Below are 15,082 nucleotides of genomic sequence, written 5' to 3'. Positions count from 1 at the left end.
TGGTTACATAAACATGTAAACATGTAAAAACATGTGATACATGCACACACACACACACAAACACATTTACATGAAGGTCTTGGCATATTCGGGTTTCTTCCCATGTAAGTTCCAGAGATTTCTGGCGATGTTTCAACCAGGTCCCACTCGTCATCTTCAGGCTGGTGCTTCTGTCCTTGTGCTAGGGTGAACACAGCGAGACCTGAGCTGCCTTCCCTCTATAAATACTGGAGGGTGGGTGTGGAGTGCTGGCTCAGCAGCTGCAAGTCGTATTGAAACTTCATATATATATGAAGGTATTGGCATATTCGGGTTTCTTCCCGTGTAAGTTTCAGAGATTTCTGGCAACGTTTCGACAAGGTCCCACTAGTCATCTTCAGGCTGGTGCTTCTGTCCTTGTTCTAGGTGTTTGCCCTAGAACAAGGACAGAAGTACCAGCTTGAAGATGATGAGTGGGACCTCGTCAAAACGTCGCCAGAAATCTCTAAATCCTACACGGGAAGAAACCCGAATATGCCAATACCTTCATACCTGTATCCATGAAAATATACGAAACATATATATGTGTGTGTGTGTGACATGTTTTGGCTGAATTTGAATTTGAACTGGATTAAGAGGAAAACATTATAGAATTAGAAGTGGTAGAAATTGTATGAACCTGCTAGTCTTATGAGATATCACAAGATATTGTATGAATAGGAGTAGCTGGATAATCATGCAGTTTAGACCGGGGGTCTCCAACCTTGACAACTTTTAAAACTTGTGGACTTCAATTCCTAGAGTTCTGGGAATTGAAGTCCACAAGTCTTAAAAGTTGCCAAAGTTGGAGTCCTCTGGTTTAGACAATACGACCCTGTTGGCAGTAATGGCTTCAAAAACCCATTGCTACCGATTTGCACATGTGCGTGCCGCTGCTGCACATATGCAGAAGAGTCCAGGGCGGGTGGCCGGAACCTCACGCCACTGCCGCTACCAGTTCACAGAACCGGGCAGAACCCGGAGCAACCCAACCGTTGCCTGTTTCCCAAAAAGTCACCATCTCTAGTTAATCTCTTATTCCCATGTCTCTGCTAATTTCTTTCTGATTCTGGCCCTGCCTGGTTCAACTGACCGTAACTGCCATCTCTTGTTCCCTTCCTTGGGGTAAACCCTCACTGACCTCAGCAAGATTTATTTTGTTTTGAATAATTATGTGGAGACTCAGGCCATAAAGTACGTAAGCAGATTTGTTATACATCTTACAAGAGATACGCAGGAAATTTGGGGTAGCTGTTAAATGCCATCTTAAATGCCCTGATACATTACATACGGGACACCCATCAATTTCTACACCACATAATCAACCCTTAGGGTTGACTTTGTGAGCAGAAGTGGCGTGTTTAGGTTTTGTCGAGACACACCCGTGGAGAAAAATGCAGCCGTTGCGCCAAGGAGGAGGGGCTTCCAAGGATAAGAAAAGGGGCTGAAAACCCACATGAATACAGGGTGCTAAAGTCCCTACTAACTTTGTAAATATTGTGGAAAATGGAATGGGACCAAAACAGATTCCCAGGCAAGTTTGGGTCTGCCTGATATTCTACAGATCTGTATAGCTCAGATCTAGGAAAAGGATTTTGGCGCATCTGTTAGAAGAAACATTGAAAAGATGTCCCTACTACAGGTTTTTGCCAATACAGTGATACCTTGTCTTACAAACTTAATTGGTTCCGGGATGAGGTTCTTAAGGTGAAAAGTTTGTAAGATGAAACAATGTTTCCCATAGGAATCAATGGAAAAGCGATTAATGCGTGCAAGCCCAAAATTCACCCCTTTTGCCAACCGAAGCGCCCGTTTTTGCGCTGCTGGGATTCCCCTGAGGCTCCTCTCCATGGGAAACCCCACCTCTGGACTTCTGTGTTTTTGCGATGCTGCAGGGGAATCTCAGCAGGGGAATCCCAGCATCACAAAAACGAGGGCTTCGCTGGCAACGGAAGTCCAGAGGTAGGGTTTCTCAGCGAAGGGAGCATCAGTGAAATCGCAGCATCGAAAAAACACCAAAGTCCTCAAAACCCCACCTCCGGACCTCTGTGTTTTTGCAATGCTGCGATTTCACTGAGGCTCCCCTCACTGGGAGGGGGGAAACGGGTGCTTCGCTGGCAACGGAAGTCCAGAGACGGGGTATCCCAGCGGTGGCGGTGGGTTTGTAAGGTGAAAATAGTTTGTAAGAAGAGGCAAAAAAATCTTAAACCCTGGGTTTGTATCTTGAAAGGTTTGTATGACGAGGCGTTTGTAAGATGAGGCATCACTGTATTGGGTTGCTACCGTACTAATACGGACGCCACACCAGTAGGCAAATTTGAGATGCCCATGCGCAGAAGCAAGCTCTCGCTGGAGCGCTCACACCCGTCAGTCACCCAAAACTATGCATGCAGCGCACCAGTAGCGGCAGGAGTGGCAACCGCCGCCCATTTTTCTCCCGTGAAAGCAGACTTGGGATTTTGGGCTGGTATTTTTGTTCTAAAGGCCGCTCTGTATAGATGACTGGATAAAAGATCTATGCGCTCACGGGATGAAATCCAAACCTAATCTTACTTGGCTTCTTCTCCAGAAACGCTGATCTACTAGATTAGATTAGATTTAGATTAGATTTATTGGATTTATATGCCGCCCCTCTCCGCAGACTCGGGGCGGCTCACAACAATAATAAAAACAGTACATAGTGACAAAATCCAATGCCCACCAATCCAATTACAATTTTAAGTTAAGAAATTCATAAAACAATCCCAATATATATAAAAAACAAGCACACAATCAATCAAACCCCAAAACAACATGGGCAAGGGGGAGATGTTTCAATTCCCCCATGCCTGACGGCAGAGGTGGGTTTTAAGGAGTTTACGAAAGGCAAGGAGGATGGGGGCAATCCTAATCTCAGGGGAGAGCTGGTTCCAGAGGGTCGGAGCCACCACAGAGAAGGCTCTTCCTCTGGGTCCCGCCAGATGACATTGTTTAGTCGACGGGACCTGAAGAAGGCCGACTCTGTGGGACTTAACCGGTCGCTGGGATTCGTGCGGCAGAAGGCGGTCCCGAAGATATTCTGGTCCGGTGCCATGTTGGGCTAACCTGAGCTTACAAAACATTTGTCAGACCAACACTCGAATACAGCTCGCCTGTATGGAACCCACATTGCATAACTGACATTGACACAATTGAGAGAGTCCAGAAATACTTATTTTATTTATTAATTAAATTTTTATGCCAACCACCTCGTGGCTGAGTAATGGAACGGATTGAATCTTGAACTGCCGTTCCTCTTCTTAGCCAGGAGTTACGAATATGACTGGCAGCTCTTCATATTTGTAACGCTGCCCCACCAAAACAAGAACACACAGTGTGGAAAAGCTGAGATCTGGGAGAAGACTGTTAGTCCCGCGGTTAGAGCAGAAGACCAGGAAATGTTGTCGGGTATCACAGAACTTCCTCTGTGCATCACAGAAGCAGATGGTCAGAAATAGTCAGATATTCAAGAAGATGTTTTCAAAATGACAGAAAGGACCTTGGAGGTCTTCTAGTCAAACTCCCTGCTCAAACAGGAGATCGTATGCCATTGCAGACAAATGCCTGTCCAATCCCTTCTTTAAAACCGCCAGTGATGGAACATCCACAACTTCTGAAGACGAGCCGTTATTTATTTTATTTATGTTTATTTATTTATTTTGTCCAATACAAATTGAAAGTTAAAGAGAATAAAAACGTGGAGTAGTAAATATCAGGGAAGGGATAGAAGAAGAGGTATGGGAATAGAATACAGTGGTACCTCATCTTACGAACGCCTCTTCTAACGAACTTTTCAAGATACGAACCCGGTGTTTAAGATTTTTTTGCCTCTTCTTCCGAACTATTTTCACCTTACGAACCCAAGCAGCTGCTGCTGGGATGAAGGGGTTTCTTTTTTCCCCCTTTTTTGAAGAAAGAAAAGGGAGGGGTGGCTTCGAGTAGGAAAGATTTTGCAGAGAACAACGTGCTTGCAAAGGCACTGAAAGGGTGTCTTTTTAAGAAAGAAAAGGGAGGAGGGAGGAAGGAGGGGCAGCTTGGGGGAGGAAATTTTTTGCAGAGAACAACGTGCTTGCAAAGGCACTGAAAGGGTGTCTTTTGAAGAAAGAAAAGGGAGGGGCGCCCCCCTTGCCTTTCTTCCTTCCCACTCACCCTTTAGCCTAGCTTTGCTTCTTCAACCCGCCCCCTTTAGCTGCTCCTCCCTGCCCTCTGTTTGCCTCCCTTCTAAAGTTTGGGATTTTCCTGAAGGATTTGCACGCATTATTTGCTTTTACATTGATTCCTATGGGAAACATTGTTTCATCTTTTATTATTTTTTATTATTTTTTATTATTTAGATTTGTATGCCGCCCCTCTCCACAGACTCGGGGCGGCTCACAGTAAGACACAACAATTCATAACAAATCCAAATAACTTTAAAATATTTTTTTAAAAATATTCATCTTACGAACTTTTCACCTTACGAACCTCCTCCTGGAACCAATTAAATTCGTATGATGAGGTACCACTGTACATCAATGAAGAGTAGAGGAAGGATATATGAATGGGAGAAAAGATATATAAAATATAGGAGAGACAATTGGACAGGGGACGGAAGGCACACTAGTGCACTTATGCTCGCCCCTTACTGACCTCTAAGGAATCTGGAGAAGTCAACCATTGAAAGTCAATTGTTAATTGTTCTCATTGTCAGGAAATTTCTCCTTCATACTAGGTGGCTTCTTTCCTTGATTAGTTTCCAACCATTGTTTCTTGGCTTGTCTTTTGCTCCTTTGGAAAAGACCCCCCCTCTTCTTTCTGGCAGCCCCTCAACTATTGGCACCCTGCTATCATTTCACCTCTACTCCTCGTTTTCACTAGACTAGCCATGCCCAATTCCTGCAGCCGTTCTTCATCTGTTTTAGCCTCTAGTTCCTTAACCATCTTTGTTGTTCTTCTTTGCACTCTTTCCAGAGTCTCAACATCTCAATGGAGTCTCCATTAATTCAATAGAGAAGCTGGCAGTGAAATAACAAATCTCCGTTACGTGAATTCTTGCTTAATGACAGTGGGTCATTGACCATGGAATTGAGATCATAGATCTTTTGCAGTCACATGACCACATCATGTGTCTGTAATGACCACATCATTTGGGATTGGGGTTGCCAGTCTCAACTTGGTTAGAAACATAGAAGACTGACGGCAGAAAAAGACCTCATGGTCCATTTAGTGTGCCCTTATACTATTTTCCATATTTTATCTTAGGATGGATATATGTTTATCCCAGGCATGTTTAAATTCAGTTACTGTGGATTTACCAACTACGTCTGCTGGAAGTTTGTTCCAAGGATCTACTACTCTTTCAGTAAAATAATATTTTCTCACGTTGCTTTTGATCTTTCCCCCAACTAACTTCAGATTATGTCCCCTTGTTCTTGTGTTCACTTTCCTATTAAAAACACTTCCCCCCTGGACCTTATTTAACCCTTTAACATACAGTATTTAAATGTTTCGATCATGTCCCCCCTTTTCCTTCTGTCCTCCAGACTATACAGATTGAGTTCATGAAGTCTTTCCTGATACGTTTTATGCTTAAGACCTTCCACCATTCTTGTAGCCCGTCTTTGGACCCGTTCAATTTTGTCAATATCTTTTTGTAGGTGAGGTCTCCAGAACTGAACACAGTAATCCAAATGTTGTTGTTAAGCAAGGACCACCTGCACAAAGATTTAAATTCTGCTTTTCAAATGCATCACCACAGCAGCCTAAATAAAATACTAAAATGACCAAAACACCAATTTTGTTCAAATAAACCTAAGACAGCTGATTTAAAAAGGCACCAGGAGATGATGCAATTGCTGTATATCAATGAAACCTGACTTTTTAAAGTGGAAATGTCCAGTAAAATTCAGAATCCCAATTCAGGATCCCTGAAGGTATGTGTATATCTATATGAAAAGGAAACTATTTATACAATCTGGGGGAAAAAAGGTTTTATTTATATATTTTACACTTGTGAAAGTTTATACAATGTTTAATATTTGATATACTGTACATGCAAGATGTATAGCGGGGTGCCCTGCCATTCACTGCTTGGTTCTGGAAGGATTTGTAAAACTGATAGGTTCATGGCAAGGGTTGAGTTGAGCGTTCCACCCAAGCACCAATGGGACGGTCGAGGGAGCCAATGCTATGGTGGAACTCTACCTAAGATGCTACATGGCCTATTAATGATCAGACTTGGCAGGTCTGTTACCATTCGCCGAAGTAGCATACCATAATGCAGTACATAAGCCTGTTGAAGCTCCTGGTTTAATTCCAGATGAAATTGATGCATTAACATGCACTCCGGCCATGTTCGCAGACGTCCAGTTATTTTACAGAACTCCCTAACATATCCCTTGGCTGTTCGGCTCCACTTTTTAAGTGTTAGAACCAGTGTTCCCTCTAATTTTGGGGGGGGGGGGGGGCGGAAAAGTATAGTGTCTGAGCGGCAGTCCCTTCGGGACTGGGCGGCACAGAAAAAATAAATAGATAAATAAAAAAATAAAAAAATAAACAAACAAACAAACAAATAAAAAACCCACCCTGTTTTGCCTCCGAGAATTTCAAAATAAAATACTGTACTGTGTGTCTATAACAGTGAGCTCATAATAGGGCAACTCTATCAATATCAAAATGCCACTTAAATAGTTGAGCTAGTTTCAAACTAGATTTTGATTTTCTTTCTCTCTTCCTTATTCCCATTTTTTTTCTTTCTCTTTTCCTTCCTCTCTTTTTTCTATCTGTTTCTCACTCTTCCTCTCTCTCTCCTTCCCTCTCACTCTTTCCCTCTCAGCTTCTGGGCAGGTTTGGAAAACTCTGAGTTGATGATGATTTTTAAGTGAGCGATTGCTCACTGCTCAGCTTAGAGGGAACTATGGTTAGAACTGCGTCCGAGTCCCTCCTCAAATTTCACTCTTAATGCTTCCAAAAACAGTCCCAGGTCCACCGATTCCCTTGCACAGTCACTATAATTTCCACTACTGGTTTTCCAGAACAGATCAGAACCTGCTGAAAGCTACCTCTGGCCTGGAATTTCTTGTAGAAAATTCTTGGTCCAGGATTATTTCAGATCAGAAAATCACGTTAGCCAAGGCAGCTGAAAAGTGATTTAAAACCAAGCCAAATAAAGCCTAAGATTCTTTGTCAATGCCAAACAATGCAATATATTTTAAAATCACCCTTCCCTCCCATTGCAAAGCTTTGTAAAAATGGAGGAAATGAGAGAGATTTGCAGGAAAACAGAAGGTATCTTTCAGCATAGAAAGTTATTTCAAGCGATATTTATAGTGGTGTTTTTCAAATGGAAGTGTGGGAATTCCCAGAATTCCCCAGCCAGCATTCTGCTTGGAGAATTCTGGAAAGCTGAAGTCCACACATCTTTAAATGGCCAAGTTTGGAAAAAAACCACCATTCTAAATACAGGAAGCTGGGTCAGAAATTAAATTAAAAACAAGTGTTGTTCTACAGAGGTCCCCAAATTTGGCAACTTTAAGACTTGTGGACTTCAAACTCCCAGAATTCTCCAGCCAGCATATTCTTTCTTTTGCAGGGTGTGTCTTTCCATCACCATCTGGGCAGCTGTTGGAGGCCTTCTTCACAGAAGACTCGATCTCCTGACTACAAAGAGGTCTTCCTCCATCAAGTGCTAACTCTTCCACGTGGAATTTGGTGCCTTGGGCCTTTAAAAACCGACGAAGAGCCACCGTTCCTGCTCTTCAGATGACAATGTTTATTCTGCAGCATGTGCTTCATATTTTGGGGGCTTAACAGTAATTCACAGAAAGTCTATAGGGGAACCACCCATCAACACATATGGAACTAGTCACTAGTAGTCAGCCAGGGGAGCTAGGAAGTAATGGAAAAGGCTTTTTTGCTTTGGGTGTCTTTTAGAATAGAATAGAATTATTTATTGGCCAAGTGTGATTGGGCACACAAGGAATTTGTCTTGGTGCAGATGCTCTCAGTGTACATAAAAAAAGATACATTTGTCAAGAATCATGGGGTACAACCAGGGGTGGGCAACAGGCAGGACAGGGTGGAATGCAGTTCCACCAGTGGAAATGAAGATGCGTGCGCAGCTCCAGCTGATCGGCGGCTGTCACTTCCTAGATTATTGGTCTTGGCTCGGCTCTACTTTTTTTCTCTGCTGCGTCTTTGCTCCTTGCTTTTTTCCTCTTTTCTCCTTCCTGGCCTCGGACGAGCTTCCATCTCTCTTGCCCGGTTCCCCTCTGGCCTCAGGTGCAAGCAGAAGGCGTGGGTGGAAGCGACGCTGGGGGGGCGACCCAGGCAGGAGAGTGCGGGAAACACAAAGCAAATTGTCACCCCAGCAAGCGACACTGATAAGGTTGTAAGTCGAGGATTTAACAGTTCACTTAAACGACGATGATCGTTCAAGTCACTCCCATCTGGTCACATGGCCGGCAAGCCACTCCTACACAGTCACATGACCATTAAGCCACACCCACAAAATAAGCCACACCCACAGTGTGGCAGTAAAAATTTTGGATGCCCATTACTGGGTACAACACTTAATGATTGTCATAGGGGTTAAATAAGCAATGAAGAAACAATATTAATAAAAATCTTAGGATACAAGCAAGAAGTTATAGTCATTCAGTCCTAAGTGGGAGGAAATGGGTGATAGGAATGATAAGAAAAACTACTAGAAATAGAAGTGCAGACTTAGTAAAACTTTGACAGTGTTGAGGGAATTATTTGTTTAGCAGAGTGATGGCGTTTGGGAAAAAACTGTTCTTGTGTCTAGTGTGGTGTGCAGTGCTCTGTAGCGACGTTTTGAGGGTAGGAGTTGAAGCAGTTTGTGTCCAGGATGTGAGGGGTCAGTAAATATTTTCCCCGCCCTCTTTTTGACTCGTGCAGTATACAGGTCCTCAATGGAAGGCAGGTTGGTAGCCATTGTTTTTTCTGCAGTTCTGATTCTCCTCTGAAGTCTGTGTCGGTCTTGTTGGGTTGCAGGACCAAACCAGATAGTTATAGAGGTGCAGATGACAGACTCAATATCAGCAGCTCCTTGGGCAGTTTGAGCTTCCTGAGTTGGCGCAGAAAGAACGTTCTTTGTTGTGCTTTTATGAAAAGGAAGAAGGAGGAGGAGGAGAAGAAAGATGCAGACAAGTGGTAAATGTGGGAAGCAAAAAAAAGAAGAAATGGCTAAAAATGCCAAAACCACTGAATATTAAATGGGTTCCTACTTCAGTCGGAAACACACAGTTCTCTTCACATGCTTCCCTCCGCAAGAACAGTAACAGCAGCAGCAGCAGCAGCGTCAACTCTTAAAAAAAAGGAAGCCTTCTTTAACAGCTGGACTGGTCTGCTTCTCCATATCGCTTGATATCAATCGCAAAGGAGGCCTCCTATGAACACACCCCAAAAATCCCAGCAACATCCCAAACCCTTCATCTGTGTGTGGTGTTTAATAAGAAGAAGGAGAGAGAGGGTGTGTGTGTGTGGAAGCCACAGAGCTTTTGCAGGGCCCGGTGACCTCATGAATCAGGTGACAGGTCTTTCTCCCAGACCGTGAAGATTGAGCTGAGGTGGTTTCAGTCTCAGAAGGTCCTGTCGGATTGAGTTTGACAACAGCAGAGCCACAAGCAGATTCAAGCCCTCCACATTTTAGAACAGGATCTCAACTTGGATAGAGGAGGTCTATCTCCTTCCTGTGTGTGTTGGTGAGTTTCTTTCATTCATTCATTCATTCATTCATTCATTCATTCATTCATTCATTCTTTCATTCATTCTTTCATTCATTTACTCACTCATTCACTCACTCACTCATTCACTCACTCACTCATTCACTCACTCACTCATTCACTCAATCACTCACTCAGTCACTCACTCACTCATTCATTCATTCATTTACTCACTCATTCATTCACTCAATCACTCATTCATTCATTTACTCACTCATTCACTCACTCATTCATTCATTCATTTACTCACTCATTCACTCACTCATTCACTCATTCATTCATTCATTTACTCACTCATTCACTCACTCATTCATTCATTCATTTACTCACTCATTCACTCACTCATTCATTCATTCATTCATTTACTCACTCATTCACTCACTCACTCACTCATTCACTCACTCATTCATTCACTCACTCACTCACTCATTCACTCATTCACTCATTTACTCACTCATTCACTCACTCATTCACTCAATCACTCACTCATTCACTCACTCACTCATTCACTCACTCATTCACTCACTCACTCATTCACTCACTCACTCACTCATTCATTTACTCACTCATTCACTCACTCATTCACTCACTCACTCATTCATTCATTCATTTACTCACTCACTCACTCATTCATTCACTCACTTACTCATTCACTCAATCACTCACTCAATCACTCATTCATTCATTCATTTACTCACTCACTCATTCACTCATTCACTCATTCATTCATTCATTCATTCATTCATTCACTCACTCACTCATTCATTCATTCTGATCTTCCAAGAAATGCTCATCTCTTGGGGTGTCTCCTCTCCCTGTTTTGAACTTTCCACTCCCCCTTTCATCCTAGTGTGGATCCAGTGTGCATACGCTTCTATTGAAAAACTTGGGCTCAAACATTCCTGTGGGGTTGAGGAATCAGCTTCTTAGTTACAAGCAGGCACAAAACGTCTTTGGGGATGTTCTTCTTCTTCTTCTTCCACTTTTTCTCTTTCTTCATTTCTCCCCCCGTCCCCCCTTTTCCACTCTGCTCTTCATCTGAAACGTCTTTTATGTTTTCTCTCCTCTAAAAAGGCATAAAGCAAAACCACAGAGGTTGGCTGCAAGACAGCCCGAGACATCGATCCCGACCATGACATCCAACGGCATGTTCGAGTCCTTTGCCTCCTATTCTTCAGTCTTCTTGCGTGGTGAGTACAGAATTCTCTTTCCTCTCCTTCAAAGCAGGAAGCGCCGCCGTTGTTTGTCACTCGAGGGAGCGTCGCCTTACAGCCTCTTTTAATAATTCCGTTGGCCCGTCTTCAGTTGGCTGCGAATCCTCTTGTAAAACGAGCAGCGGAGGAAGGAGTGCTTCCTCCTGTGTGCAGAGGATGTCTTAAAGCAGAGGTCTTCAAACTTGGCAACTTTAAGCCTTGTGGACTTCAACTCCCAGAATTGTGTGTGTGCTGGCTGGAGAATTCTGGGAGTTGAAGTCCACAAGTCTTAAAGTTGCCAAGTTTGTGGACTCCTGTCTTAAGGGGAAATCTGTAGCAGGGATGGACACGACAAAAGTTCTACTTTGGGGATTCACTCTACTTCAAAATGTTGGTTGTGGAGGGATCATTTTAGTGTATGGCCATGCAATAGGATTACAGCACCTGCGATGACCCAGGAGGACCCTAGAGGGAAGCAAAGAAATAGCCAGTTGGTGGCCTTCCAAGTATTCGTACAGAAAACCTAGTAACTCTGCCATTGTACAGTTTGCTTGCACATTCTTGTGGAGTTGTCTAGAAAATGGTCGCGCTGGCTTAATGTCTGTGAGTTTGATATTAAAGCAATGCTTTGTTTAGTCTGGTCTGTGTCTTCACATTGTGGACTTTGTGGTCGTGCTTTGATGGAAGTCAAATGACTTAGTTGACGGAGAACTAGGGCGTCAGGACTGATTTAGTTAAACTGCGTCAATTGAAGAAGAGCTGTAGAAATTTGGATTTCTATTCATCTGGAAGGAATTAATTGTCTAGGTCAGTGATGGCGAACCTATGGCACGAGTTCCACAGGTGACACGTGGAGCCATATCTGCTGAAACGCGAGCTGTTGCTCTAGCTCAGCTCCAATGTGCAGGTGTGTGCCAGACAGCTGATTTTTGGCTCGCACAGAGGCTCTGGGAGGGCGTTTTTGGCTTCCAGAGAGCCTCCAGAGGGATGGGGAATGCCGTTTTTACTATCCCCGGGCTCCAGGGAAGCCTGGGAAGAGCGAAACAGGAGCTCACTGGGCCCACCAAAAGTTGGGAAACAGGCCGTTTGCAGCCTCCAGAGGGCCTCCGGGGGGGGGGTGAATTGTTTTTGCCCTCCCCAGGCATTGAATTATGGGTGTGGGCACTCACACATGCGTGAAAGCGCACGCGCATGTTCTTTCAACACCCAAAAGAGGAAAAAAAGGTTCACCATCATTGGTCTAGATTTTTAGAAAAGCATGTTATGATTAAACAACTGATCAGCCAAATCAACTAACTCATCAGCTCATGGGTAAAATTGAAAAAAATTCCCTACTGGTTCTGTGGCGGTGGGTTGGGGTGAGGCAGGAGAAGGATCGTAGAAAATCTCCATTCCCTCCCCACTCCTGGGGGAAGGATACTGCAAAATCTCCCCTCCCACTCCACTCCGTAGTTTCTCCGAACTACTCAAAATTTCCGCTACTGGTTCTCCAGAGCCTCTCACACCTATCAAAACCGGGAGTTTTTCCGGAAACAAAATAAGATACACAAAATAATTATTGTGGATAGCGGAATTTTCACCCATCCACCTTGTTCTTGGCTATGCAGTATATTGAAAGTCATTCAGTTTTGTCTGAATCCAATCTCTGCAGTTCTACAGATAGGGAGATTAGCTTAATTATTTTACTCATAGCCTAAACCTGGGTTATTAGGTTGATTGATTGATTGATTGATTTATTGATCTATTTATTTATTTATTTATCTATTTATTTATTTATCTATTTATTTATTTATCTATTTATTTATCTATTTATTTATTTATCTATTTATTTATCTATTTATTTATTTATCTATTTATTTATTTATCTATCTATCAATCATCTATCTATCTGTCTGTCTGTCTGTCTGTCTATCTATCTATCTATCTATCTATCTATCTACCTACCTACCTACCTACCTACCTACCTACCTACCTACCTACCTACCTACCTACCTACCTATCTATCTATCTATCTATCTATCTATCTATCTATCTATCTATCTATTGGATTTGTATGCCGCCCCTCTCCGCAGTTCCAGTGTTGTCACTTTGTTCCTTAGATAATTTGCTTGTGAAAGACCACAAATACAACATGTCCCCCCTCCCCATGAAATTCACATTAAAAACACTTGAACGGAATCTATCGAAGGTCTCCGTCCCAAATTATCCCTTTTGTAGAATATATATGCCGCCTTCTGATTTTTTTTTTTTTTAATTAAGTCTGCTATGCTAATTCTTAGCAAACTCTGTTGGGTCCTCTCCAAGACGCAAGTAAACCCAGAAGTTTTCTGGAACTGTACAGAAGTTTTCTGGAACTGTAGAAGAGAGTCTTAAACTTAGTAACACTTGGCTTCTTAGTGGTTAGTGTTTGCTATGTTTGGAGATTCCAGCCTTGGATTTACCTCTCTTCCGCTATAGATTTTGTTCCCTGTTTCTTAAATGCAATCCATACCAATCATTATGGTGTCTTTCAACAGTCAATCCTGTAATGATTTATTCTGCAATATTATGCTCCCTTTTAAAAAAAAATTGCTCTGAGAGTTTTCCTAACCTGGTGCTCTCCAGATGTCTTGAATTTCAAGGCCCACATTTTCGATTGTGGGAGTTGAAAGTATGTATGACCCATCTGGACGATCCAAGTTGGAGAAAGTTTACTGTTTCAGAATCTAAGTTTTAATGGTATTCTCTTCTGCATCGGCAAAATGGCACCGTCTCCAAACAGACCCGCAACTCTCTAAGAAATACAGCCAAAAACTTCTGGCATAAATCAGAATCCATGTTTTATTTATTTTTGTGTTTTACAGCGGAAACCCCCCCCAACAAAGTACTGAAATAATGCTTAGGATTTTTAAAGGTAATTTAATAACCACATAAATGTGAAATCATGACTGGAAGCAACGAATCACAATTTTTATGAGGCTAAGAGGCCCACCAGCATTATTGGGGCTTGAGCGCCGAGCCACATAAAAAGATTTTTGAAATGCATGGGGAGAATGTGGTGAAAATTAAATGAATGTTAATACTACTCCTGCTAATTGATTTACGAACGTTAAGTCTTTGTAAGCCACCTACTCTGGTAATTCAAGAGGATTAACTATCTATTTAATTGCCAAATGGCCATAGACAAAAAAGAGATTTAACTCTTCAATTCATGCTTATAAAGAGCCCGGTTTGCAGGGAAGTTCATTTGCAGCTGCGAGAGCAATTATGGGCTTCTCTAAGTATGCCCATATTACTCCAACACTCCGCAGTCTGCATTGCTTGCCGATCAGTTTCCGGTCACAATTCAAAGTGTTGGTTATGACCTATAAAGCCCTTCATGGCACCGGACCAGAATATCTTCGGGACCGCCTTCTGCCGCACGAATCCCAGCGACCGGTTAGGTCCCACAGAGTTGGCCTTCTCCGGGTCCCGTCGACTAAACAATGTCGTCTGGTGGGACCCAGGGGAAGAGCCTTCTCTGTGGTGGCTTCGACCCTCTGGAACCAGCTCCCCCCTGAGATTAGGATTGCCCCCACCCTCCTTGCCTTTCGTAAACTCCTTAAAACCCACCTCTGCCGTCAGGCATGGGGGAATTGAAACATCTCCCCCTTGCCCATGTTGTTTTGGGGTTTGATTGATTGTGTGCTTGTTTTTTATATATATTGGGGTTGCTTTTATGAATTTTTTAACCTAAAACTGTAATTAGATTGGTAAATATTAGATTTGTCACTATGTACTGTTTTTTGCCATTGTTGTGAGCCGCCCCGAGTCTGCGGAGAGGGGCGGCATATAAATCCAATAAATCTAATCTAATCTACAGGTTTAAAAAGAGCTAAGCATAATGTGAGCAGCTGAAAACCAGCTCTCTCAAGCCTGCGTATGTCACACAGGTGCAGAGAGTAGAGGTGACAGGACAAGAAAAAAAGGAAGATGAGGACAATATAGAGATTCTTGGTTAGTCATCACTGGAAACTGGACGAGACACGATGCTCGTGAAACAGCTTATATCAGCTGTCGAGTTAACCTGTCTTCTGAGATTTTACCAAGTTCACTGGGAAGCAGGGAAGTTTCAAAACAGTCAAAAGGGCAGCAATGACTGAGAGAAGA

The 15,082-nt window shown here is 42.9% G+C and overlaps 2 protein-coding genes across 2 annotated transcripts in view; one reads left to right on the top strand and one right to left on the bottom strand.

Moving 5' to 3' along the window:
- The window catches only part of NCMAP (non-compact myelin associated protein), a 610,040-nt gene that overhangs the window by 118,515 nt on the left and 476,443 nt on the right, over positions 1-15,082 (bottom strand). The window lies entirely within an intron of this gene.
- RUNX3 (RUNX family transcription factor 3) overlaps positions 10,874-15,082 on the top strand; it is a 227,838-nt gene continuing 223,629 nt past the window's right edge. The window contains exon 1 of the mRNA XM_070764236.1: positions 10,874-10,951. Coding sequence (XP_070620337.1) covers positions 10,894-10,951 — 58 coding nt within the window. The 5' untranslated portion in view covers positions 10,874-10,893. The remainder of the gene's footprint in view (positions 10,952-15,082) is intronic.

The sequence above is a fragment of the Erythrolamprus reginae genome, chromosome 11, assembly GCF_031021105.1.
Source record: "Erythrolamprus reginae isolate rEryReg1 chromosome 11, rEryReg1.hap1, whole genome shotgun sequence".
NCBI classification, from domain to species: domain Eukaryota; kingdom Metazoa; phylum Chordata; class Lepidosauria; order Squamata; family Dipsadidae; genus Erythrolamprus; species Erythrolamprus reginae.
This window is presented reverse-complemented; position numbering and strand designations above follow the sequence as displayed.